This window comes from Scyliorhinus torazame, chromosome 21 (genome assembly GCF_047496885.1).
Source record: "Scyliorhinus torazame isolate Kashiwa2021f chromosome 21, sScyTor2.1, whole genome shotgun sequence".
Lineage (NCBI taxonomy): Eukaryota > Metazoa > Chordata > Chondrichthyes > Carcharhiniformes > Scyliorhinidae > Scyliorhinus > Scyliorhinus torazame.
This window is the reverse complement of record NC_092727.1, coordinates 125468740-125494872: the sequence shown is the minus strand read 5'-3', so window position 1 is coordinate 125494872 and position 26133 is coordinate 125468740. Positions and strand designations below refer to the sequence as shown.

Sequence of the window (26133 nt, the reverse complement as noted above, 5' to 3'; positions counted from 1 at the left end):
ACTTTCGCTGTTCATTGAGCTCCAAGCGGAACTGATTAAAACAAAAGGTGCTGGTGCTCAGGGTAGTTATCTCAAAGGGCAATTAGGACAAAGTCAAAATCTGGGTTAACCCAACCAGTTACAGCCTTGAACTGTTGACACTGGATTAGCAGAAATAGTTTAATTACTGGGTTAATAATCCTGGGAACTTGAAGTCACATCCATTCATAACACCCTGAAGAATTTGAATTCAGTATTAAAAAAGCTGGTAACCGGGCAAGTGATGATGAATTTTTGAAAAGCCTTTAGTGAAGGAGAGCTCCCAGCCTTCCGATCTAACAAATCACTCGATTGTTTCCACTTTTGCAGGGAGAAATAGAAAAGCAGAATATTCTTCAAACTGAGGGAGGTGGCAGAATGCTGCCTTACAGAGGGATCTGGGCAGCCTTGTACATGAATCACAAATTCAGTGAGCACACAGGTACAGCAGGCAATTGTGACGGCAACTGGAGTGTCTGGAGTGTAAAATTAGGGAAGCTTTGTCACAGGGCATTGGTGGGACCTCATCGAGATGTAACCATGCACCTCTGACAGCGCAGCACTCCTTCAATACTGAACTGGGAGTGTCAGCTGAGACAGTGTGTTCCTGTGATTGGATTGGGACTTGTATCCACATCATTGTGCTTCGGGGGCAATGGAGACGATTACCCAACCGGCCAAGATTGACACAGGTAAATATTTCTGTCAAAGATTCAGTGTAATCCCCAACAGCCATTAAAATCCCAGCTCCTTCAACAACAGGAATAAACTGGGTAACTGAGCAACAAAAATATCACACGAAAGCACACTCCCCATGTAAATTCCCAATCTATTACACTGTGACCCTGCATTTAAAAATTTAATATCACTTCCATAGAAATACATAAACCTGATTATTTTGTTTCCCTTTCATTGACCAATTGTGTCCTGATTCTGAAACGGATATTATTGTCTCTCTGTACCCCGGCCTCAGTTATTACAGCAAACTTTTATTAGATCCTGTGAAACCGAAATCCGAGGACAAGGAAAGGTCTTTGTTTCGCTTCAAGTGGATTAGTTTATCATTAATGAGTTGTGCAGTTGGATATTTTTGAGATGTGCTGTTGCTTGGTAACAGCATGTGGCTGATAGTTGTGCAGTCCACCCGCCCAAAGGGGAGGAGATTAATTCTCAGTAACCAGTAGAGGGACTTAGTTTGTCAGCTGAAAGCTGCACTCAGCCACTCGGTAACCCTCGAACCTGACAGCATAGGTGGAACTGGCAAATATCACCCCGTGTCCTCTGACCGACATCATAGGACTTGGAGCCGGAGGAGGCTATTTGGCCCATCAGACTAACGACCCTCGGAGAGAAATAACCTCATCGCTGTCTTAAAAGGGAGACCTCTTAAACTGTGTCGCCACGTTCCAGTCTCCCCCACACAAGTGGGAATGTTCACCCTATGAAGTCCCCTCACGATCTGGGGTTGGATTCTCGGGTCCCCAGCCGTGTGTTTCCCGGCAGCACGCCGTTCGCTAGCGCCAGGATTCTCTACTCCCACCGCTTGTCAATGGCATTTCCCATAGAAGCCGCCGGCGATCCCCATGGGGAAACTTGGGCGGGGAGCGCTGCCCGCAGAAAGGGAAATTTCAGCCTAAGTGTAATTTCGGGTGAGTAAATCAATGTGAATCGTGCCAGCTTGTCTGCCGTGATTCCCTTCGCAACCTTCCCTCACTGTCATTTTTTTTGGTGTGAGGCGTGATTTGCTCTGGCACTGACAGGGGGCGCTGTCTAAACATGCCAGCAAGCCCAACTTCACAGAGATCCGAGCACCCTTCAAAAATAAACTATTACCCTCTGGGCTGGATTCTCCGCACCGCTACATTTCTGCCTCGACCCGCCGGCGGGATTCTCCGTAACGCCGGCTGTCAATGGGGTTTCCCATTGTCAGGAAACCCCCGGGGCCGGCAAAATGGAGAATCACGCTGGCAGAGAACCCCGCCATCTGTGTTTATATTACTCTCTGTTTTTAAATTACTCTGGCTTTATATTACTCTCTGTTTTTAAATTACTCTCTGTTTTTATATTACTCTCTGTGTTTATATTACTCTCTGTGTTTATATTACTCTCTGTGTTTATATTACTCTCTGTGTTTATATTACTCTCTGTGTTTATATTACTCTCTGGTTTTAGATTACTCTCTGGTTTTAGATTACTCTCTGGTTTTAGATTACTCTCTGTTTTTATATTACTCTCTGTTTTTATATTACTCACCGTTTTTATATTACTCACTGTTTTTATATTACTCACTGTGTTTATATTACTCTCTGTTTTTATATTACTCTGTTTTGATATTACTCTCTGTGTTTATATTACTCTCTGTGTTTATATTACTCTGTGTTTATATTACTCTCTGTTTTTAGATTACTCTCTGTTTTTAGATTACTCTCTGTTTTTAGATTACTCTGTGTTTATATTACTCTCTGTTTTGATATTACTCTGTTTTGATATTACTCTGTTTATATTACTCTCTGTTTTTATATTACTCTGTTTTGATATTACTCTCTGTTTTGATATTACTCTCTGTTTTGATATTACTCTCTGTTTTGATATTACTCTGTTTTGATATTACTCTCTGTTTTGATATTACTCTCTGTTTTGAGATCACTCCCTGTTTTGATATTACTCTGCTTTTATATTACTCTCTGTTTTGATATTACTCTCTGTTTTGAGATCACTCCCTGTTTTGATATTACTCTGCTTTTATATTACTCTGCTTTTATATTACTCTGCTTTTATATTACTCACTGTTATTATATTAATCACTGTTTTTAAATTATTCTGTTTTTATATTACTCTGTTTTGATATTACTCTCTGGTTTTATATTACTCTGTGTTTATATTACTCTCTGTGTTTATATTACTCACTGTTTTTATATTACTCACCGATTTTATATTACTCTCTGTTTTTATATTACTCTGTTTCATATTACTCTCTGTTTTTACAATACTCACTGTTTTTATATTACTCTCTGTTTTTATATTACTCTCTGTTTTTATATTACTCTCTGTTTTTATATTACTCTCTGTTTTTATTTTACTCTCAGTTTTTATATTACTCAGTTTTTATATTACTCTGCTTTTATATTACTCACTGTTTTTATTTTACTCTCTGTTATTATAGTAATCACTGTTTTTAAATTATTCTGTTTTTATATTACTCTGTTTTGATATTACTCTGTTTTGATATTACTCTGTTTTGATATTACTCTGTTTTGATATTACTCTGTTTTGATATTACTCTGTTTTGATATTACTCTGTGTTTATATTACTCTGTGTTGATATTACTCTGTTTTGATATTACTCTCTGTTTTGATATTACTCTCTGTTTTGATATTACTCTCTGTTTTGATATTACTCTCTGTTTTGATATTACTCTCTGTTTTGATATTACTCTCTGTTTTGATATTACTCTCTGTTTTGATATTACTCTCTGTTTTGATATTACTCTCTGTTTTGATATTACTCTCTGTTTTGATATTACTCTCTGTTTTGATATTACTCTGTTTTGAGATCACTCCCTGTTTTGATATTACTCTGCTTTTATATTACTCTGCTTTTATATTACTCACTGTTTTTATTTTACTCTCTGTTATTATATTAATCACTGTTTTTAAATTATTCTGTTTTTATATTACTCTGTGTTTATATTACTCTCTGTTTTTATATTACTCTGTTTTGATATTACTCTCTGGTTTTATATTACTCTCTGTGTTTATATTACTCTCTGTTTTTATATTACTCACCGTTTTTATATTACTCTCTGTTTTTATATTACTCTCTGTTTTTATATTACTCTCTGTTTTTATATTACTCTCTGTGTTTATATTACTCTCTGTTTTTATATTACTCTGTTTTGATATTACTCTCTGGTTTTATATTACTCTGTGTTTATATTACTCTCTGTTTTTATAATACTCACTGTTTTTATATTACTCTCTGTTTTTATATTTATAATAAATTCACCCAATCTCCATGTAGATTAAAGTTACCCATGATTTTTGCAATAGCTTTCTTACACCCATTTAATCTCCTCCTGTACACCCTGTCCTACAGTGTGATGACTGTCAGTGGGCGGGTGGGGGTGTGGGGGGGCTGGTCCGATAAAATACTCCCACAAGTAAACTCCTATCTCGCCCAACATTGATTCTGCTTCTTGCTCTGTTGAGCTAAGGTAATCTCTCACTGCGGACGTCCTTAATTAATACAGATATTCCACTGCCTGTTGGGATTCTCCGACCCTCTGCGCGGGGACAGAGAATTACCCAAAATAGGCCCCCATGCCGGCATGCAATTCGCTGCGATTCGACCGGAGAATCGCCGCCATCTGCGCGCGTGCGATCGATGCGGCGCCGGCAGGGGCCCGTAGGAAAAGCCCCCCCCCGGCGATTCTCCGCGCTCGACGGGCCCAGTGCCCGCCAAGTCCCGCCGGCGTGGTTCTAATGTGGTTCCACCCGACGGGAACTCGGAGTGACGGCTGATGTGGGCGTTATGGTGGGGGGGCGTGGGGATCGGACACCGGGGGGGGGGGCCTCGACGACGGGCAGGCGGGGAGGGGTTTTCCCGCATATTATGTGTTATTTTCTCCTGCGGGGACAAAGAGGAATATTCCCTCCCTGATCGATCGCAGTGTCCGCAGCTCGGATTCCAGCTCAATCACTCTGAGCTGAATTCCGCAATCCGCAGACTGTTCTGTCTCGGATTACACGGGAAACGAGCTCCCAAATTCTTTTTTTTTAAAAAAAAATTTAGAGTACCCAATTCATTTTTTCCAATTAAGGGGCAATTTAGCGTGGCCAATCCACCTACCCTGCACATCTTTGGGTTGTGGGGGCGAAACCCACGCAAACAAGGGGAGAACGTACAAACTCCACACGGACAGTGACCCAGAGCCGGGATCGAACCTGGAATCTCGGCACCGTGAGGCAGCAGTGCTAACCACTGTGCCACCATGCTGCCCCTAAGCTCCTAAATTCCATCGCAAAACATCACCTGCACTGCCACCTTTTATTATGAGTTAATTTATTTTATAATAAATCCTACTGCAGCTAATAAACTTTACTACAATTAGGAAACCTCACTGCCACTAATATAACGTCCCAATTACAGATAAATTGCATACGGTTTGAAATGTAAAGGAGAAAAATACTCACCAACCAATCACTTATCTGTTTTCCTGTGAGGTCGCATTTTGATTTTTCAGAACTTGGCTAGTCTGGTCTGGAGCCTCAGTCTGGACTGGACTGGACTGGACAGGGTTGGACTGAGCTGGACAGGGCTGGGCTGGACTGGGCTGGGCTGGGCTGGACTGGACTGGACTGGACAGGGCTGGACAGGGCTGGGCTGGACTGGGCTGGACTGGGCTGGGCTGGACTGGACTGGACTGTGCGGGGCTGGGCTGGGCCGGGCCGGACTGGTCTGGACTGGACTGGACTGGGCTGGGCTGTACTGGGTTGGGCTGAGCTGGACTGAGCTGGACTAGACTGGGCAGGGCTGGACTGGACTGGGCTGGGCTGGGCTGGACTGGGCGGGGCTGGGCTGGGCTGGACTGGACTGGGCGGGGCTGGACTGGGCGGGGCTGGACAAGACTGTGCTGGACTAGACTGGGCCGGGCTGGACTGGGCCAGACTGGACTGGACTGGGTTGGACTAGACTGTGCTGGACTGGACTGGACTAGACTGGGCTGGACTGGACTGGGCCGGGCTGGACTAGACGGGGCTGGACTAGACTGTGCTGGACTAGACTGTGCTGGACTAGACTGTGCTGGACTGGGCTGGACTGGACTGGGCTGGACTGGACTGGACTGGACTAGGCTGTGCTGGACTGTGCTGGACTGGGCTGGACTGGACTAGACTGGGCTGGACTGGACTAGACTGGGCTGGACTGGGGCTGGACTGGGCTGGACAGGGCTGGGCTGGATAGGGCTGGACAGGACTGGGCTGGATTGTGCTGGACTGGGCCAGGCTGGACTGAGCTGGACTGGACTCGGCTGGATTGGGGTGGACTGTGCGGGGCTGGACTGGACGGGACTGGACTGGGCCGGGCTGGACTGGGCCAGACTGGACTGGACTGGGTTGGACTAGACTGTGCTGGACTGGACTGGACTAGACTGGGCTGGACTGGACTGGGCCGGGCTGGACTGGACGGGGCTGGACTAGACTGTGCTGGACTAGACTGTGCTGGACTAGGCTGGACTGGACTAGGCTGTGCTGGACTGTGCTGGACTGGACTAGGCTGTGCTGGACTGTGCTGGACTGGGCTGGACTGGGCTGGACTGGACTAGGCTGTGCTGGACTGTGCTGGACTGGGCTGGACTGGACTAGGCTGTGCTGGACTGTGCTGGACTGGGCTGGACTGGGCTGGACTGGGCTGGACTAGACTGGGCTGGACTGGGCTGGACTGGGCTGGACTGGACTAGACTGTGCTGGACTGTGCTGGACTGGGCTGGACTGGGCTGGACTGGACTAGGCTGTGCTGGACTGTGCTGGACTGGGCTGGACTGGGCTGGACTGGACTAGACTGGGCTGGGCTGGACAGGGCTGGATTGTGCTGGACTGGGCCAGGCTGGACTGAGCTGGACTGGACTCGGCTGGATTGGGGTGGACTGTGCGGGGCTGGACTGGACGGGACTGGACTGGGGTGGACTGGACTGGACTGGACAGGGCTGAACTGGACTAGGCTGGGCTGGACTGGGCCAGGCTGGACTGGGCTGAACTGGGCCGGGCTGGACCAGTATGGACTGGAGTGGCCTGGACAGGGTTTGACTGAGCTGGACTGGTCTGGTCTGGACAGGGCTGGCTGGACTGGGCTGGGCTGGACAGGGCTGGACAGGACTGGGCCGGGCTGGACAGGGCCGGGCTAGACTGGGCTGAGCTGGACTGGGGCCGGGCTGGACTGGACCCGGCTGGACTGGACTGGGGCCGGGCTGGACTGGGCTGGACTGGGGCCGGGCTGGACTGGGCTGGACTGGGCCGGGCTGGACAGGACTGGGCCGGGCTGGACAGGGCCGGGCTAGACAGGGCCGGGCTGGACTGGGGCTGGGCTGGACTGGACTGAATGGGGTTGGGCTGGACTATGCTTGACTGGACTGGACTGGACGGGGCTGGACTAGACTGTGCTGGACTGGACTGGACTAGACTGGGCTGGACTGGACTGGGCCGGGCTGGACTGGGCCGGGCTGGACTGGGCTGGGCTGGACTAGACTGGGCTGGACTGGGCCGAGCTGGACTGGGCTGGGCTGGACGGGGCTGGTCTAGACTGTGCTGGACTGGGCTGGGCTGCACTGGACTGGACTAGACTGTGCTGGACTTGGCTGGACTGGACTGGACTAGACTGGGCTGGACTGGGCTGGACTGGGGCTGGACTGGGGCTGGACTGGGGCTGGACTGGGGCTGGACTGGGCTGGGCTGGATGGGGCTGGACAGGACTGGGCTGGACTGGACTAGACTGGGCTGGACTGGGGCTGGACTGGGCTGGACAGGGCTGGGCTGGATAGGGCTGGACAGGACTGGGCTGGATTGTGCTGGACTGGGCCAGGCTGGACTGAGCTGGACTGGACTCGGCTGGATTGGGGTGGACTGTGCGGGGCTGGACTGGACGGGACTGGACTGGGGTGGACTGGACTGGACTGGGCAGGGCTGAACTGGACTAGGCTGGGCTGGACTGGGCCAGGCTGGACTGGGCTGAACTGGGCCGGGCTGGACCAGTATGGACTGGAGTGGCCTGGACAGGGTTTGACTGAGCTGGACTGGTCTGGTCTGGACAGGGCTGGCTGGACTGGGCTGGGCTGGACAGGGCTGGACAGGACTGGGCCGGGCTGGACAGGGCCGGGCTAGACTGGGCTGAGCTGGACTGGGGCCGGGCTGGACTGGACCCGGCTGGACTGGACTGGGGCCGGGCTGGACTGGGCTGGACTGGGGCCGGGCTGGACTGGGCTGGACTGGGCCGGGCTGGACAGGACTGGGCCGGGCTGGACAGGGCCGGGCTAGACAGGGCCGGGCTGGACTGGGGCCGGGCTGGACTGGACTGAATGGGGTTGGGCTGGACTATGCTTGACTGGACTGGACTGGACGGGGCTGGACTAGACTGTGCTGGACTGGACTGGACTAGACTGGGCTGGACTGGACTGGGCCGGGCTGGACTGGGCCGGGCTGGACTGGGCTGGGCTGGACTAGACTGGGCTGGACTGGGCCGAGCTGGACTGGGCTGGGCTGGACGGGGCTGGTCTAGACTGTGCTGGACTGGGCTGGGCTGCACTGGACTGGACTAGACTGTGCTGGACTTGGCTGGACTGGACTGGACTAGACTGGGCTGGACTGGGCTGGACTGGGGCTGGACTGGGGCTGGACTGGGGCTGGACTGGGCTGGGCTGGATGGGGCTGGACAGGACTGGGCTGGACTGGACTGGACTGGGCCAGGCTGGACTGAGCTGGACTGGACTCGGCTGGATTGGGGTGGACTGTGCGGGGCTGGACTGGACTGGACTGGGGTGGACTGGACTGGACTGGTCTGGACTGGGCAGGGCTGAACTGGACTAGGCTGGGCTGGACTGGGCCATGCTGGACTGGGCTGAACTGGGCCGGGCTGGACTAGTATGGACTGGAGTGGCCTGGACAGGGTTTGACTGAGCTGGACTGGTCTGGTCTGGACAGGGCTGGCTGGACTGGGCTGGGCTGGACAGGACTGGGCCGGGCTGGACAGGGCCGGGCTAGACTGGGCTGAGCTGGACTGGGGCCGGGCTGGACTGGACCCGGCTGGACTGGACTGGGGCCGGGCTGGACTGGGCTGGACTGGGGCCGGGCTGGACTGGGCTGGACTAGGCCGGGCTGGACAGGGCCGGGCTGGACAGGGCCGGGCTAGACAGGGCCGGGCTGGACTGGGGCCGGGCTGGACTGGACTGAATGGGGTTGGGCTGGACTATGCTTGACTGGACTGGACTGGACGGGGCTGGACTAGACTGTGCTGGACTGGACTGGACTAGACTAGACTAGACTGGGCTGGACTGGACTGGGCCGGGCTGGACTGGGCCGGGCTGGACTGGGCCGGGCTGGACTGGGCCGGGCTGGACTGGGCCGGGCTGGACTGGGCCGGGCTGGACTGGGCCGGGCTGGACTGGGCCGGGCTGGACTGGGCCGGGCTGGACTGGGCCGGGCTGGACTGGGCCGGACTGGGCCGGGCTGGACTGGGCCGGGCTGGACTGGGCCGAGCTGGACTGGGCCGGGCTGGACTGGGCCGAGCTGGACTGGGCCGGGCTGGACTGGGCCGGGCTGGACTAGACTGGGCTGGACTGGGCCGAGCTGGACTGGGCTGGGCTGGACGGGGCTGGTCTAGACTGTGCTGGACTGGGCTGGGCTGCACTGGACTGGACTAGACTGTGCTGGACTGGGCTGGACTAGACTGGGCTGGACTGGGCTGGACTGGGGCTGGACTGGGGCTGGACTGGGCTGGGCTGGATGGGGCTGGACAGGACTGGGCTCGACTGGACTGGACTGGGCCAGGCTGGACTGAGCTGGACTGGACTCGGCTGGATTGGGGTGGACTGTGCGGGGCTGGACTGGACTGGACTGGGGTGGACTGGACTGGACTGGACTGGTCTGGACTGAACTGTACTAGGCTGGGCTGGACTGGGCCAGGCTGGACTGGGCTGAACTGGGCCGGGCTGGACTAGTATGGACTGGAGTGGCCTGGACAGGGTTTGACTGAGCTGGACTGGTCTGGTCTGGACAGGGCTGGCTGGACTGGGCTGGGCTGGACAGGACTGGGCCGGGCTGGACAGGGCCGGGCTAGACTGGGCTGAGCTGGACTGGGGCCGGGCTGGACTGGACCCGGCTGGACTGGACTGGGGCCGGGCTGGACTGGGCTGGACTGGGGCCGGGCTGGACTGGGCTGAATGGGGTTGGGCTGGACTGGACTGGAGTGGACTGGGCAGGGCTGAACTGGACTAGGCTGGGCTGGACTGTGCTGGACTGGGCTGGGCTGGGCTGGGCTGGGCTGGACTGGACTGGACTGGGCAGGGCTGGACTGTGCCGGGCTGGACTGGACTGGACTGGGCAGGGCTGGACTGTGCCGGGCTGGACTGGACTGGACTGGACTGGGCAGGGCTAGACTGTGCCGGGCTGGACTGGATTGGGCTAGAGTGGGCTGGGCTGAGCCGGGCTGGATGTTACGAAGCTGCTCCTCTCTCCACCATCTCTCAGTCTGACAACGCCTTGATTTTAAAGCTGCTTTCCTTGTCTTCAAATCCCTGCAGTCAATTTCTCTCTCTCTGTAAACTCCTCCAGGACTGAAACTTTGAGAAATTGACTGTTCTCCAGTTCTTGAAAATCCCTGAATTACTTCACCTCCCTTTTGTGACTCTACCTTCCGCTGCCTGGGCCTTAAGCTCTGTGTTTCCCTCGCAAAACATCTCAGCCTCCCCAGTCTCCTTTAAGCTGCTTCTTAAAACCAAACTCTTTGGGCGCCATTCTCCACTCCCGCGCCGGTTTGGGAGAATCGCCTGGGCCGCCAAAATTTCCCGGGACGCCTGTCCGATGCCCTCCCGTGATTCTCCCAAGCGACGGGAACGGCCCGGTCGGGTTTCGCGGGCCGCAGGCCGGAGAATCGCCGGAGACACCCAAAATGGCGATTCTCCGGCACCCCCGCTATTCTCAGGCCCGGATGGGCCGAGCGGCCAGGCCAAAACGGTGGGTTCCCCCCGGCGCCGTCCACACCTGGTCACTGCCGTCATGAGCAGCGCGTGAACCCTGGGGGGGGCGGCCTGCGGGGGGGCGAGGGGGGATCCTACACCTGGGGGTACCTCAAATGTGGGGTGGCCTGCGATCTGTGCCCACCGATCGTCGGGCCGTCCTCTCTGAAGGAGGACCTCCTTCCTTCCGCGGCCCCGAAAGATCCGTCCCCCATCTTCTTGCGGGGGCGGACTTAGAGAGGATGGCAACCACGCATGCGCGGATGACGCCCATTATGCGGCGCCGGTCGCGTCATCTATGCGGCGCCGCCTTTACGCGGGCGACAAGGCCTGGCGCGTGTAGGTGACGCGGCCCCGATCCTAGCCCATTATCAGGGCCTGAATCGGTCGGGACCGGGGCCGTTTCACGCCGTCGTGAACCTCGACGGCGTTCACGACGGCGCGGCCACTTCGGCGCGGGAGTGGAGAATCCCGCCCCTAGTTCCAGCTTTTGGTGCCGGCTTTCTTTGGCTTTGATGCCAGTTTTTGGGAATTGAACCTGTGAAGCACCTTGGAAAATTGTACACCCTCCCCATTTAATTAATGCCCTAATTATAAAACGCTGCTGATTCCCGGTAAGTCAAACTATGTGATGTTTTTCTGAACTTTCTCCCCGTCTCCAAGTACAAAGTTCCCCCTGACCCCTTGTTCATCCACCCTGATGGGACTGATGTTGAGACTGGCGTGTGTTAACTCCTGCACGGCTCATTTTAACCCAGAACCTCTTAAGTGGGAGAAATTCCTTCAAGCCCTCGGCCTTCCCTTCTTGTACCTCTGGAGATTTCCACTCTGAGAGAATCCGTTAGGAATTCAGGTTGGGTCGGGCGGCACGGTGCCTTCATGGCGCCGAGGTCCCAGGTTCGATCCCGGCCTTGGGTCACTGCCCGTGGGGAGTTTGCACATTCTCCCCTTGTCTGCGTGGGTCTTACCCCCACAACCCAAAAAAAGATGTGCAGAGCAGGTGGATTGGCCACGATAAATTGCCCCATAATTGGAATAAAATAATTAGGTACTCTAAATTTATTAAAAAGGAATTCAGGTTGGGCTGTCAGGGAAGATACTTGTAACCCTAATGAAGGAAATCTCTCGCTCTCGTGCTCTCTCTCTCTGAAATGCTCAATTTCTTTATTCACTCATAGGATATGGATGTCCTTGGCAAAGTTAGCATTTGTGCTCACTGCTAATTACCTTTGAGCAGGTAGTGACAAATAAGCTTCCTGAATGCGACTGAGTGCCTTGCTTGGATATTTCAGAGGCAAGTTAAGAGTCAACCACATTGCTGTGGGTCTGGAGTCACATGTAGGCCAGGCCGGGTAAGGATGGCAGATTTCCTCCCCTGAAGGACATGAGTGAACCAGATGGGTTTGATGACAATTGTCGTGTTAAGGTCGTTGTACAGTCATTGAGCTCAATGCTCTGCAACCTGCCTTAGTTCATGCATATGGGCGGCACAGTGGTTAGCACTGCTGCCTCACCGCGCCATGGACATGGGTTAAATTCCTGCCTTGAGTGACTCTGCGGAGTTTGCACTTTCTCCTCCTGTCTGCGTGGGTTACCTCCGGGTGCTCCGGTTTCCTCCCTCAGCGCTGAGGACCCGGGTTCGATCCCGGCTCTGGGTCACAGTCCGTGTGGAGTTTGCACATTCTCCCCGTGTCTGCGTGGGTTTCACCCCCGCAACCCAAAGATGTGCAGGGTAGGAGGATTGGCCACGCTAAATTACCCCTTAATTGGAATTTTTTTTTTCTCAAACGATGTGCAAGTTAGGTGGGGTTACGGGGATAGGGTGGGGCAGTGGGCTTAGGTAAGGTGCTCTTTCAGAGGGACAGTGCCGACTCGACGGGTCAAATGCCTCCTACTGCACTGTAGGAATTCTATGATGCTATCTGGGTTAGCGAATAACTTGGAACCTACTTCAGCTGCTGTATGATCATCTCTTCTTCATTTAGGTATTTCTGTCGCTCTTCCTCTACGAGAGCACGCTGGCGATGGAGAGGGTCTTCCTGCCTCCTCAGAGTTTCTGTCACCCTCACACTTATCTCTGACTCCAAACGCTTCATCATGTTCTTCATGGTGTCTTGGCTCTGGACCTGTCAGAGAGAGAGAGAGGAGGAGAGTAATGAACAATTGATACCGCAAGCTTCTATCCAACAGGAAAGGCTGAACAGACTGGAAGTATTTTCTCTATAAAAGGGACAGCTGGGGAGACCAGAATTAGGTCATAAATATAAGATGGTCATCAATAAATCCATTAGGGAATGCCGGAGACAGCTTTTTACCAGGAGTGTGGTTAGAATGTAGATCTTGCCGTGACGAGGAGTCACTGAGATGAAAAGCATTGACGCAGATAATAGGAAACTGGATAAATAAAGAATGGAGCAAGGCCCGGCCTTAATTCCCAGAGACCAGGGCTGGAATATCTGGGCACTGTCGTGGTCAGGAATCCAGGCTGGGAAGTAGATCAGTGCACCGTTATCCCAATGCCATTACCGGTGGAGGCCATTTTTGCCCATGAGGCGGTTGTCAATTGGGCCAAGGGCATCAACAAGCCAAATATTTTCCAGCTGGCCTCGTGTTTTCTGGCCTGATGGGAGTAACTTAGCTGCTTCCCGGCAACAGGCCACTGGGCCAGGCAGGCCTGCAGTACTTCCCTGCCTGCCTGTGTGTGGCTGAAATTAAAGGCCGTCCTGTAGAAGGACTTTCCCTCCCACCCAACCACTCTCCAAACCTGTGCTGATAAGTCTGCGTTTTACTTAAAGTTTTGAGAAAGTTGTTGAGATGGTGCCTCCATGTTGAAGCGCTCTCACATTTCTTTTTTTTAATAAATTTAAAGTGCCCAAGTCTGTTTGTTCCAATTAAGGGGCAAATATTATATTAAGAAGGCAAATGGAATTTTGTCCTTCATTGCTAGCGGGATGGAGTTTAAGACTCGGGAGGTTATGCTGCAATTGTATAAGGTGTTAGTGAGGCCACACCTGGAGTATAGTGTTCAGTTTTGGTCTCCTTACTGGAGAAAGGACGTACTGGCACTGGAGGGTGTGCAGAGGAGATTCACTAGGTTAATCCCAGAGCTGAAGGGGTTGGATTACGAGGAGAGGTTGAGTAGACTGGGACTGTACTCGTTGGAATTTAGAAGGATGAGGGGGGATCTTATAGAAACATATAAAATTATGAAGGGAATAGATAGGATAGATGCGGGCAGGTTGTTTCCACTGGCGGGTGAAAGCAGAACTAGGGGGCATAGCCTCAAAATAAGGGGAAGTAGATTTAGGACTGAGTTTAGGAGGAACGTCTACACCCAAAGGGTTGTGAATCTATGGAATTCCTTGCCCAGTGAAGCAGTAGAGGCTCCTTCATTAAATGTTTTTAAGATAAAGATAGATAGTTTTTTGAAGAATAAAGGGATTAAGGGTTATGGTGTTCGGGCCGGAAAGTGGAGCTGAGTCCACAGAAAATCAGCCATGATCTCATTGAATGGTGGAGCAGGCTCGAGGGGCCAGATGGCCTACTCCTGCTCCTAGTTCTTATGTTCTTATGTATTATGCTGACTTGACACATGGATTAATTGTCAGCAACTAAAACCTTAGGGGCGCAATTCACCCCAAAAAGTGTCATTTTGGGCAAATTTGGGGGTTTCTGGCCAGCTGTTTGGGAGAGATGCATACCGGTATTCACCCACACATCACCATTTTTGGGGGGCTTGGGGAGTTTACCGCACCAATGAGACCGGCTCCTCAGAGATGGGGGCATCATTTTAAAAGGGACCCCGATCTGTAAGTGAGCTTGAGGGACCCCCTCCCCACCCACAGACAATGCCACCCCCCCCCCCACAGACATGGGCAGCTGCGTGAGGCGCCCCAGCGCCGGGCTGACTCCCTGTGGGTTGGGGGTTCGCTGCTCCGAGCGGCCAGATGATGCCGTCGTAAAACGCTCTGGCGCTAAGACGGAGAATCCCACCCAAGATTCTGAGTTCAAGTGTCAGTCTTGAGCTTGAGAGCTGCCCTGTCAGATACACTGTTAAAACACCAAGGGCCGGGGATAGTCCATGAATATAGCGTTTAAATAGAACATCAACCATTATCTCATTGAACGGCGGAGTGAGCTGAATGGTCGTCTTGTGTTAAACTGAGGCCTCACCTGCCTGTTCAGCTGGATGTAACCGGTCCCAAGGCCACAATTCCAAAAATGAGCAAGGGCCAACCTGGTGCCCTGACTAATATTTATTATCCCTCAATCAACATCACAAAAAGAACAGCTTATCTGGTCACGACCACATTGCTGTTTGTGGGAGCTTGCTGTGCCCTCACTGGCCTCTGTCTGTCCAGCACAGTGACCACACTTCAACGTGACTTTATTAGTTTGTAAAGTGTTGTGGGATGTCTGTGGTTTTGAAAAGCGCGGCATAAATGCAAATCTTTTCATTTTGTTGAGGTTGTGAGGAAGGGAGTTCGGTACCTGGAGCTTGCGCAGCTGCTGAAGTTGGTTGCGCAGGTCGCTGGCATTCTGCTGGAGGTCGTGGAGATGGAGCTGCATCTGGAGCCTGGTGATGGCAGTGGGGTGACTGATGGAGGCGGCTGGCGCTGAGCTGGTCACAGTGCTCCGAATGGAAGGACTGAGAGCTGACAGCAGAAGGGGAGAAAGAAAACATGCAATGTATGAGCGAGGAGCCGGCAACAGAACGAGCTATTGAGCAAGGTTAAAACTCCCAGGGGAACGATCGTAGGACCCTGCGGTAAGCAAAGAGGGAAGGGCCATGGTCCCTGGGGAGTAGGACAACACAATGGTGTGAAATGCCGGGAGCTGCTATCCACAAATCATCCACTTCACTGGCTTCGGTTTTGCTTTTAAGCTTTTGCAGAGCTTACTGTGGAGACAGCACATTTAGTCTTGTTGCCCAACTGTGTTGACGGGACCAGAGGCAGAGGGATGGGCAAGACCTGCCCAGAATTCCAGGAACGCCACCAGAAACCAACACCACTCACAACTGCCGATGTCAGAGCTCCAAGGTGACCTTGCTTGGAATTAATTGCTGTTTCACACATTGCAGAGGAGCAATGCTCAGTTGCTAGGCAGCGATTGGCTACCATTTACACAAAGCTTGGAGAGGTCGCGATTCCTGTCGATATTGTAGATCAGTGATATGGCTGAGCCCGTGTGACATCAGCGAGAAAACTCCTCACGTTTACTGGTGAAATTCTCTTGCTCTTCAGCTAACCCGTTTATTTTATCCAACTTGGTTTTAATTCATTCTTCAGAAGTCAGTGTCACTGGCCAAGCCAGCGTTTACCAGCTTCCAGATTGTCAATGCCTTTCTCAAACATCTGCAGAACCTGTTGCGGCCGAGACCTGCTCAGGCACTTCGGAGACAATCAATTGTTACAAGTGGAGTCAAATACTGACCAGGCCGGATCACGTTGAGCGGGCAGGGTTACGTTGGCCGGGCCGGGTTATGTTGGCCAGGCTGGGTTACGTTGCCCAGGCCGGGTTACGTTGCCCAGGCCGGGTTACGTTGCCCAGGCCGGGTTACGTTGGCCAGGCTGGGTTACGTTGCCCAGGCCGAACGTTGCCCAGGCAGGGTTACGCTGGCCGGGCCGGGTTATGTTGGCCGGGCCGGGTTACGTTGGCCGGGCCGGGTTACGTTGGCCGGGCCGGGTTACGTTGGCCGGGCCGGGTTACGTTGCCCAGGCCGGGTTACGTTGGCCGGGCCGGGTTACGTTGGCCGGGCCGGGTTACGTTGCCCAGGCCGGGTTACGTTGCCCAGGCCGGGTTACGTTGGCCGGGCCGGGTTACGTTGCCCAGGCCGGGTTACGTTGGCCGGGCCGGGTTACGTTGGCCAGGCCGGGTTACGTTGGCCGGGCCGGGTTACGTTGCCCAGGCCGGGTTACGTTGCCCAGGCCGGGTTACGTTGGCCGGGCCGGGTTACGTTGGCCGGGCCGGGTTACGTTGCCCAGGCCGGGTTACGTTGGCCGGGCCGGGTTACGTTGGCCAGGCCGGGTTACGTTGCCCAGGCCGGGTTACGTTGGCCAGGCCGGGTTACGTTGGCCAGGCCGGGTTACGTTGGCCAGGCCGGGTTACGTTGCCCAGGCCGGGTTACGTTGGCCGGGCCGGGTTACGTTGGCCGGGCCGGGTTACGTTGCCCGGGCCGGGTTACGTTGGCCGGGCCGGGTTACGTTGGCCAGGCCGGGTTACGTTGCCCAGGCCGGGTTACGTTGGCCAGGCCGGGTTACGTTGGCCGGGCCGGGTTACGTTGGCCAGGCCGGGTTACGTTGCCCAGGCCGGGTTACGTTGGCCAGGCCGGGTTACGTTGCCCAGGCCGGGTTACATTGAGCGGGCCGGGTTACGTTGGCCGGGCCGGGTTACGTTGGCTAGGCCGGGTTACGTTGGCCGGGCCGGGTTACGTTGAGCAGGCCGGGTTACGTTGGCCGGGCCGGGTTATGTTGGCCGGGCCGGGTTATGTTGGCCGGGCCGGGTTACGTTGCCCAGGCCGGGTTACGTTGGCCAGGCCGGGTTACGTTGGCTAGGCCGGGTTACGTTGGCCGGGCCGGGTTACGTTGAGCAGGCCGGGTTACGTTGGCCGGGCCGGGTTATGTTGCCCAGGCCGGGTTACGTTGGCCAGGCCGGGTTACGTTGGCCGGGCCGGGTTACGTTGCCCAGGCCGGGTTACGTTGGCCGGGCCGGGTTACGTTGCCCAGGCCGGGTTACGTTGGCCGGGCCGGGTTACGTTGGCCGGGCCGGGTTACGTTGGCCAGGCCGGGTTACGTTGCCCAGGCCGGGTTACGTTGGCCGGGCCGGGTTACGTTGCCCAGGCCGGGTTACGTTGGCCGGGCCGGGTTACGTTGGCCGGGCCGGGTTACGTTGGCCGGACCGGGTTACGTTGCCCAGGCCGGGTTACGTTGCCCAGGCCGGGTTACGTTGCCCAGGCCGGGTTACGTTGTGGGTGCTGCACCGTCAGAGGGACAGTACTGAGGGAGTGCTGCACTGTCAGAGAGTCAGTACTGAGGGAGTGCCGCACTGTCAGAGGGACAGTACTGAGGGAGAGCTGCACTGTCAGAGGGTCAGTACTGAGGGAGTGCCGCACTGTCAGAGGGTCAGTACTGAGGGAGTGCTGCATTGTCAGAGGGTCAGTACTGAGGGAGTGCCGCACTGTCAGAGGGTCAGTACTGAGGGAGTGCTGCATTGTCAGAGGGTCAGTACTGAGGGAGTGCTGCACTGTCAGAGGGTCAGTACTGAGGGAGTGCCGCACTGTCAGAGGGTCAGTACTGAGGGAGTGCCGCACTGTCAGAGGGTCAGTACTGAGGGAGAGCTGCACTGTCAGAGGGTCAGTACTGAGGGAGTGCCGCACTGTCAGAGGGTCAGTACTGAGGGAGAGCTGCACTGTCAGAGGGTCAGTACTGAGGGAGTGCCGCACTGTCAGAGGGTCAGTACTGAGGGAGTGCTGCACTGTCAGAGGGCCAGTACTGAGGGAGTGCCGCACTGTCAGAGGGTCAGTACTGAGGGAGTGCTGCATTGTCAGAGGGTCAGTACTGAGGGAGTGCCGCACTGTCAGACGGTCTGTACTGAGGGACTGCCGCACTGTCAGAGGGTCAGTACTGAGGGAGTGCTGCACTGTCAGAGAGTCAGTACTGAGGGAGTGCTGCACTGTCAGAGGGTCAGTACTGAGGGAGTGCCGCACTTTCAGAGGGTCAGTACTGAGGGAGTGCTGCATTGTCAGAGGGTCAGTACTGAGGGAGTGCTGCACTGTCAGAGGGTCAGTACTGAGGGAGTGCTGCACTGTCATAGGGTCAGTACTGAGGGAGTGCTGCACTGTCAGAGGGTCAGTACTGAGGGAATGCTGCATTGTCAGAGGGTCAGTACCGAGGGAGTGCTGCACTGTCAGAGGGTCAGTACTGAGGGAGTGCTGCATGTCAGAGGGTCAGTACTGAGGAAGTGCTGCATTGTCAGAGGGTCAGTACTGAGGGTGTGCTGCACTGTCAGAGGGTCAGGACTGAGGGAGTGCTGTTCTGTCAGAGGGTCAGTACTGAGGGAGTGCCGCACTGTCAGAGGGTCAGTACTGAGGGAGTGCTGCACTGTCAGCGGGTCAGTACTGAGAGGGCTGCACTGTCAGAGGGTCAGTACTGAGAGAGTACTGCACTGTCAGAGGGTCAGTACTGAGAGAATGCTGCACTATCAGAGGGTCAGTACTGAGGGAATGCTGCACTGTCAGAGGGTCAGGACTGAGGGTGTGCTGCACTGTCAGAGGGTCAGGACTGAGGGAATGCTGCACTGTCAGAGGGTCAGTACTGAGGGAGTGCTGCACTGTCAGAGGGTCAGGACTGAGTGAGAGCCGCACTGTCAGAGGGTCAGTACTGAGGGAGTGCTGAACTGTCAGAGGGCCAGTGCTGAGGGAGCACTGCACAGTCAGAGGGTCAGTGCTGAGGGAGTGCCACAGTGTGAGAGAGTTAGTACTGAGGGAGTGCTGAACTGTCAGAGGGTCAGTACTGAGGAAGTGCTGAACTGTCAGAGGGTCAGTACTGAGGGAGTGCTGCACTGTCAGAGGGTCAGTGCTGAGGTAGTGCTGCGCTGTCAGAGGGTCAGTACTGAGGGAGTGCTGCATTGTCAGAGGGTCAGTACTGAGGGAGTGCTGCACTGTCAGAGGGTCAGTACTGAGGGAGTGCTGCATTGTCAGAGGGTCAGTACTGAGGGTGTGCTGCACTGTCAGAGGGTCAGGACTGAGGGAGTGCTGTTCTGTCAGAGGGTCAGTACTGAGGGAGTGCCGCACTGTCAGAGGGTCAGTACTGAGGGAGTGCTGCACTGTCAGCGGGTCAGTACTGAGAGGGCTGCACTGTCAGAGGGTCAGTACTGAGAGAGTACTGCACTGTCAGAGGGTCAGTACTGAGAGAGTGCTGCACTGTCAGAGGGTCAGTACTGAGAGAGTACTGCACTGTCAGAGGGTCAGTACTGAGGGAGTGCTGCACTGTCAGAGGGTCAGTACTGAGGCAGTGCTGCACTGTCAAAGGGTCAGTACTGAGAGAGTACTGCACTGTCAGAGGGTCAGTACTGAGAGAATGCTGCACTATCAGAGGGTCAGTACTGAGGGAATGCTGCACTGTCAGAGGGTCAGGACTGAGGGTGTGCTGCACTGTCAGAGGGTCAGGACTGAGGGAATGCTGCACTGTCAGAGGGTCAGTACTGAGGGAGTGCTGCACTGTCAGAGGGTCAGTGCTGAGGGACTGCTGCACTGTCAGAGGGTCAGGACTGAGTGAGAGCCGCACTGTCAGAGGGTCAGTACTGAGGGAGTGCTGAACTGTCAGAGGGCCAGTGCTGAGGGAGCACTGCACAGTCAGAGGGTCAGTGCTGAGGGAGTGCCACAGTGTGAGAGAGTTAGTACTGAGGGAGTGCTGAACTGTCAGAGGGTCAGTACTGAGGAAGTGCTGAACTGTCAGAGGGTCAGTGCTGAGGTAGTGCTGCGCTGTCAGAGGGTCAGTACTGAGGGAGTGCTGCATTGTCAGAGGGTCAGTACTGAGGGAGTGCTGCACTGTCAGAGGGTCAGTACTGAGGGTGTGCTGCACTGTCAGAGGGTCAGGACTGAGGGAGTGCTGTTCTGTCAGAGGGTCAGTACTGAGGGAGTGCCGCACTGTCAGAGGGTCAGTACTGAGGGAGTGCTGCACTGTCAGCGGGTCAGTACTGAGAGGGCTGCACTGTCAGAGGGTCAGTACTGAGAGAGTACTGCACTGTCAGAGGGTCAGTACTGAGAGAATGCTGCACTATCAGAGGGTCAGTACTGAGGGAATGCTGCACTGTCAGAGGGTCAGGACTGAGGGTGTGCTGCACTGTCAGAGGGTCAGGACTGAGGGAATGCTGCACTGTCAGAGGGTCAGTACTGAGGGAGTGCTGCACTGTCAGAGGGTCAGTGCTGAGGGACTGCTGCACTGTCAGAGGGTCAGGACTGAGTGAGAGCCGCACTGTCAGAGGGTCAGTACTGAGGGAGTGCTGAACTGTCAGAGGGCCAGTGCTGAGGGAGCACTGCACAGTCAGAGGGTCAGTGCTGAGGGAGTGCCACAGTGTGAGAGAGTTAGTACTGAGGGAGTGCTGAACTGTCAGAGGGTCAGTACTGAGGAAGTGCTGAACTGTCAGAGGGTCAGTGCTGAGGTAGTGCTGCGCTGTCAGAGGGTCAGTACTGAGGGAGTGCTGCATTGTCAGAGGGTCAGTACTGAGGGAGTGCTGCACTGTCAGAGGGTCAGTACTGAGGGAGTGCTGCATTGTCAGAGGGTCAGTACTGAGGGTGTGCTGCAGTGTCAGAGGGTCAGGACTGAGGGAATGCTGCACAGTCAGAGGGTCAGTACTGAGGGAGTGCTGCACTGTCAGAGGGTCAGTACTGAGGGAGTGCTGCACTGTCAGAGGGTCAGTACTGAGGGAGTGCTGCATTGTCAGAGGGTCAGTACTGAGGGAGTGCTGCACTGTCAGAGGGTCAGTACTGAGGGAGTGCTGCATTGTCAGAGGGTCAGTACTGAGGGTGTGCTGCACTGTCAGAGGGTCAGTACTGAGGGAGTGCTGCACTGTCAGAGAGTCAGTACTGAGGGAATGCTGCACTGTCAGAGGGTCAGTACTGAGGGAATCTGCACTGTGAGAGGGTCAGTACTGAGAGAGTGCTGCACTGTCAGAGGAGCAGTACTGAGGGATGCTGCACTGTCAGAGGGTCAGTAGAGGGTGCTGCACTGTCAGAGGGACAGTACTGAGTGAGTGCTGCACTGTCAGAGGGTCAGGACTAAGAGAGTGCTGCACTGTCAAGAGTGTCAGTATTGAGAGAGTGCTGCACTGTCAGAGGGTCAGTACTGAGGGAGTGCTGCACTGTCAGAGGGTCAGTACTGAGGGAGCGCTGCACTGTAAGAGGGTCAGTACTGAGGGAATGCTGCATTGTCAGAGGGCCAGTACTGAGGGAGTGCTGCACTGTCAGAGGGTCAGTACTGAGGGAATGCTGCACTGTCAGAGGGTCAGGACTGAGGGTGTGCTGCACTGTCAGAGGGTCAGGACTGAGGGAGAGCCGCACTGTCAGAGGGTCAGTACTGAGGGAGTGCTGAAATGTCAGAGGGCCAGTGCTGAGGGAGCACTGCACAGTCAGAGGGTCAGTGCTGAGGGAGTGCCACAGTGTCAGAGAGTTAGTACTGAGGGAGTGCTGAACTGTCAGAGGGTCAGTACTGAGGGAGTGCTGCACTGTCAGAGGGTCAGTGCTGAGGTAGTGCTGCGCTGTCAGAGGGTCAGTACTGAGGGAGTGCTGCATTGTCAGAGGGTCAGGACTGAGGGAGTGCTGCACTGTCAGAGGGTCAGTACTGAGGGAGTGCTGCACTGTCAGAGGGTCAGTACTGAGGGAGTGCTGCATTGTCAGAGGGTCAGTACTGAGGGTGTGCTGCACTGTCAGAGAGTCAGTACTGAGGAAATGCTGCACTGTCAGAGGGTCAGTACTGAGGGAATGCTGCACTGTCAGAGGGTCAGTACTGAGGGAATCTGCACTGTGAGAGGGTCAGTACTGAGAGAGTGCTGCACTGTCAGAGGAGCGGTACTGAGGGATGCTGCACTGTCAGAGGGTCACTAGAGGGTGCTGCACTGTCAGAGGGTCAGTACTGAGTGAGTGCTGCACTGTCAGAGGGTCAGGACTGAGAGAGTGCTGCACTGTCAAGAGTGTCAGTATTGAGAGAGTGCTGCACTGTCAGTGGGTCAGTACTGAGGGAGCGCTGCACTGTCAGAGGGTCAGTACTGAGGGCGTGCTGCACTGTCAGAGGGTCAGTACTGAGGGAGTGCTGAACTGTCAGAGGGTCAGTACTGAGGGAGTGCTACACTGTCAGAAGGTCAGTCCTGTGAGAGTGGGGTGCTTTCAGAGGGTCAGTACTGAGGGAGTGCTGCATTGTCAGAGGGTCAGTACTGAGGGAATGCTGCACTGTCAGAGGGTCAGTACTGAGGGAGCGCTGCACTGTCAGAAGGTCAGTACTGAGGGATTGCCGCACTGTCAGAGGACTAGTACTGAGGGAGTGCTGCACTGTCAGAGGCTCTGCACTGAGGGAGTGCTGCACTGTCAGAGGGTCAGTACTGAGGGTGTGCTGCACCGTCAGAGGGTCAGTACTGAGGGAGTGCTGCACTGTCAGAGGCTCTGCACTGAGGGAGTGCTGCACTGTCAGAGGGTCAGTACTGAGGGTGTGCTGCACTGTCAGAGGGTCAGTACTGAGGGAGTGCCACACTGTCAGAGGGTCAGTACTGAGAGAGTGCAGCACTGTCAGAGGGTCAGTACTGAGAGACTGCTGCACTGTCAGAGGGTCAGTACTGAGGGAGTGCTGTACTGTCAGAGGGTCAGGGGTGGAGCGGGGGGTAGGACAGCGAGGGGTGAGGGTGGCGAGGGGGAGGGTGGCGAGGGGGGAGGGTGGCAAGTGGGGGAGGGTGGCGAGGGAGGAGGGTGGCAAGCAGGGGGAGGACGACGAGGCGGGTGGACGGCGAGGGGGGGAGGGTGGCAAGGGGGTTGGGGGAGGGTGGCGGATGGACGAAGGGTTAGAGCACGGAAATGGGACATTTAGATCCCGGATTTTCGATGCTGTGCTCAGGATTAGAATCACTGGACCCAGGAGGCATCTGGCTGATTTGGAAAGTTTGGGAAACCAATCCTACAGCAGCGTCTCGCTGGGTCAGGAATATATCCTTCACTGAATTTGGTCTTTCACTCTCCCCAGGAGGACTCAATGATGCTACATTCATTCCTACGGAGATCATCGCATAACCCTCAAAAAGCTGACATGGCAGTGAGCGACACAGATGAAGATTATACTCACTTCCGGTGCCCGAGCTCCCATTTATTGATTCGGATTTATCACTGAGGAAAATGGAAAATGTCATAATTAAAAATAAGCATTAAATCTGAAGCTGGCTTTATGGGAAGGGGCTGAATGTCCAACCTCCTGTCATGTCGGGCAACAACAATCTGCATTTGTGTAGCAGCTTTGATGCAGTAAAACACCCAAGAAACTTCACAGGAATGTTTTCAAAAAGAGTTTGTCCCCCGCCAAATCTCGGTTCTGCCGATGGTTTATAAAGGGTCTGGAGAGTCTTTCCGACTCTGACAGAATCTGGTGCCTAGTCTCACCTGAAAGTGGGTCCTATCGAGCCATATCGTAATCTTAAAGGCCTTGATCCATGTGGTCGTCACCACTAGCAGTATTATATGTATTACGGTAAGACACGTATATTAGATGTACAAGGGTAAATCCCTGCCTGCTGGCTCCACCCAGTAGGCGGGGTATAAGAGTGTGTGCTTGCCGGTGCTGCAGCCATTCTGGTTCCAGCTACAGGAGGCACAACATCTTTGCTCAATAAAGCCTCGATTATTCCACTACTCTCGTCTTTGTGGTAATTGATAGTGCATCAATCCAATCTTTCCTTAGTTCTCTTTTCTGGATAAAAGAGCTTCAGTCTGTTCAATCTTTCCCAATCGGTAAAACTTTTCCGTTTTGGGCCCACTGAACTTTCCCATGTAGCACCTTGTGATGCTTTACTACATCATTGTCTTTTTATTCGTTCATGGGGAGGTGGGCGTGGCTGGGGTAGCATTTATTGCCCAGGAGTCAACCACATTGCTGTGGGTCTGGAGTCACATGTAGGCCAGACCGGGTAAGGATGAATTTCCTTCCCTCAAGGACACTAGTGAACCAGACGGTTTTTTACGACAATCGGCAATGGTTCCATGGTCACCATTCGACTTTTGGTTCTAGATTTTTTTATTGAATTCAAATTTCACCATCTGCAGTGGCAGGATTTGAACCTGGGTCCCCAGGGCAGTGTCTCTGGGTCTCTGGATTACTCGTCGAGCGACACTACCACTACGCCACCGCCTCCACGTATAAGTTGCTATATGAATGCAAGTTACTGTTGCACCTTTTGTTTCAATCAGGTACAAGGCAGCAGTGCTAGAGGCCGAGAATGTAAAGTTTGGGACTCCTTACCTGGAATGTTCCCCCTCATTCCCTCGTAAAAGTGCATTTTGTACCAGTCCTGTCAAACTGGCAATCTGCTTCTCCATGGCTTCCATCCGTTCTCTGTGGCAATGAGATAAAGACAGCAGAATACAGTCAAACATCATAACGAACCGTGACACGTGTGCACGTGTGGTAACACCGCCATTCCTAGCTAGAATGGAGAGAATTTGGTCATTTGATTGTTGACTGACTGGGATTGTTTTTATGTTCAGGATTAGTATTAAGTTACTGTCCTCCACTGACTGTATTTTGCTTTTACTGGTGGACGTTGCTGCAGTTTCAGTCAGGAGGGGTGCGATTTTCCCACCACATCTGGGCATGATCCGGATAATGATATTTAAATTTAAATATCCTGACACCATATTTACCAGCTGTCAACGGCCGGGCCTGCGAGGCCTAATCCAGGGCCATTTACAATTGGTTTCCACAATTGTGGACCCGATGTGATGGCACCTGGTTGGGTGGGGGGGTCTCGCAGGCTATTAGAGCCCCCAGGTGGTCAGGGACAGGGCAGGGTCGTACCCTGGCACTCCGCTGGCACCCAGGCACTGCCAGCATGCCAGACTGGCCGTGCCAGGGTGCCACTGCCAAGGGTTGTGGCCTGGGGGGCAATGCCCATGAAAGGGGGCGGGGGGTTTGAGGGGTCTGCAGAACGGTTAGGGGGAGGGGTCCTGAAAGGGGAGGGGACGAGTGGGAGGTGCAGGGATCGGGGCAGCCTTTTAAAACGGCACCCCGATATGCCAGGAGCCGGTCCTTCTGGCAAAATCCGTTCCCCAATGCAGGAAAACTTTCCAAGTGCGGCCTCCATATGGACAAAAGCCTGAGGCCCTAAACTACAGCGGAGTGCCATTGAATAGCGGTGTCAATCTCGCTATGGTGAAACTGCTCGCCAAACACGCCCAAAACCCGACTTGGAAATGTTTCTGGTGAATTGCGCCCGGGTTTTTTGTTGTCGCTCATAGAGGCTCTTTTTGGATAGACGCAGTTCGCTGAATTCTGTTCACTTTAGAAAGAGAATGTTTGGCTTAATTCCCGCCTTGCCTACAATTCATTAACGGAAGCAGTGGTGTCTACAGACAATCTGATGTGAAATAGGACTCAGCAGGGCGGTGGGTTAGTCAGTGCCCTTTCACTGCTGGGATCTTTGCTCAAAACAGTCTGTTGTTGAAATGCTTGGCGAGGAGCTTTTATCCCCACTGTATTTAACAACCATCACCATCTTCCTCTCGCTGCTCCGTGGAGGCGTTGAGCTCAACACACGAATCTGAGAGAAGGGTCCAGGCTTTTACTGATGGAAAGTAACTTGCTACCACGATGGGCAGAAGGGCCTCCTTTTGTGCTGTAACATTCTCTGACGACCAGAA

General features: G+C 54.1%; 2 protein-coding genes and 1 long non-coding RNA gene across 28 annotated transcripts in view; 1 reads left to right on the top strand and 2 right to left on the bottom strand.

The window, feature by feature from the left end:
* The window catches only part of srcin1a (SRC kinase signaling inhibitor 1a), a 685230-nt gene that overhangs the window by 70915 nt on the left and 588182 nt on the right, over positions 1–26133 (bottom strand). For all 26 annotated transcript variants that reach the window (XM_072487470.1, XM_072487474.1, XM_072487473.1 and 23 more), the window contains 4 exons: positions 24737–24829; positions 23570–23610; positions 15234–15397; positions 12693–12868 (listed from right to left, as the gene is read on the bottom strand). In XM_072487470.1, coding sequence (XP_072343571.1) covers positions 12693–12868; positions 15234–15397; positions 23570–23610; positions 24737–24829 — 474 coding nt within the window. The remainder of the gene's footprint in view (positions 1–12692; positions 12869–15233; positions 15398–23569; positions 23611–24736; positions 24830–26133) is intronic.
* LOC140398616 (uncharacterized) lies at positions 1210–24129 on the top strand. The gene is made up of 2 exons (XR_011937516.1): positions 1210–1667; positions 23471–24129. It is a non-coding gene; the product is annotated as an uncharacterized lncRNA (long non-coding RNA).
* On the bottom strand, positions 3343–10463 carry LOC140398720 (uncharacterized). The gene is made up of 8 exons (XM_072487734.1): positions 10418–10463; positions 9391–9581; positions 9041–9214; positions 8418–8591; positions 8145–8210; positions 7602–7755; positions 7367–7509; positions 3343–3579 (listed from the first exon to the last, which is right to left on the bottom strand). Exons 1-8 carry the CDS (start codon positions 10461–10463, stop codon positions 3343–3345), a joined length of 1185 nt encoding a protein of 394 aa, XP_072343835.1.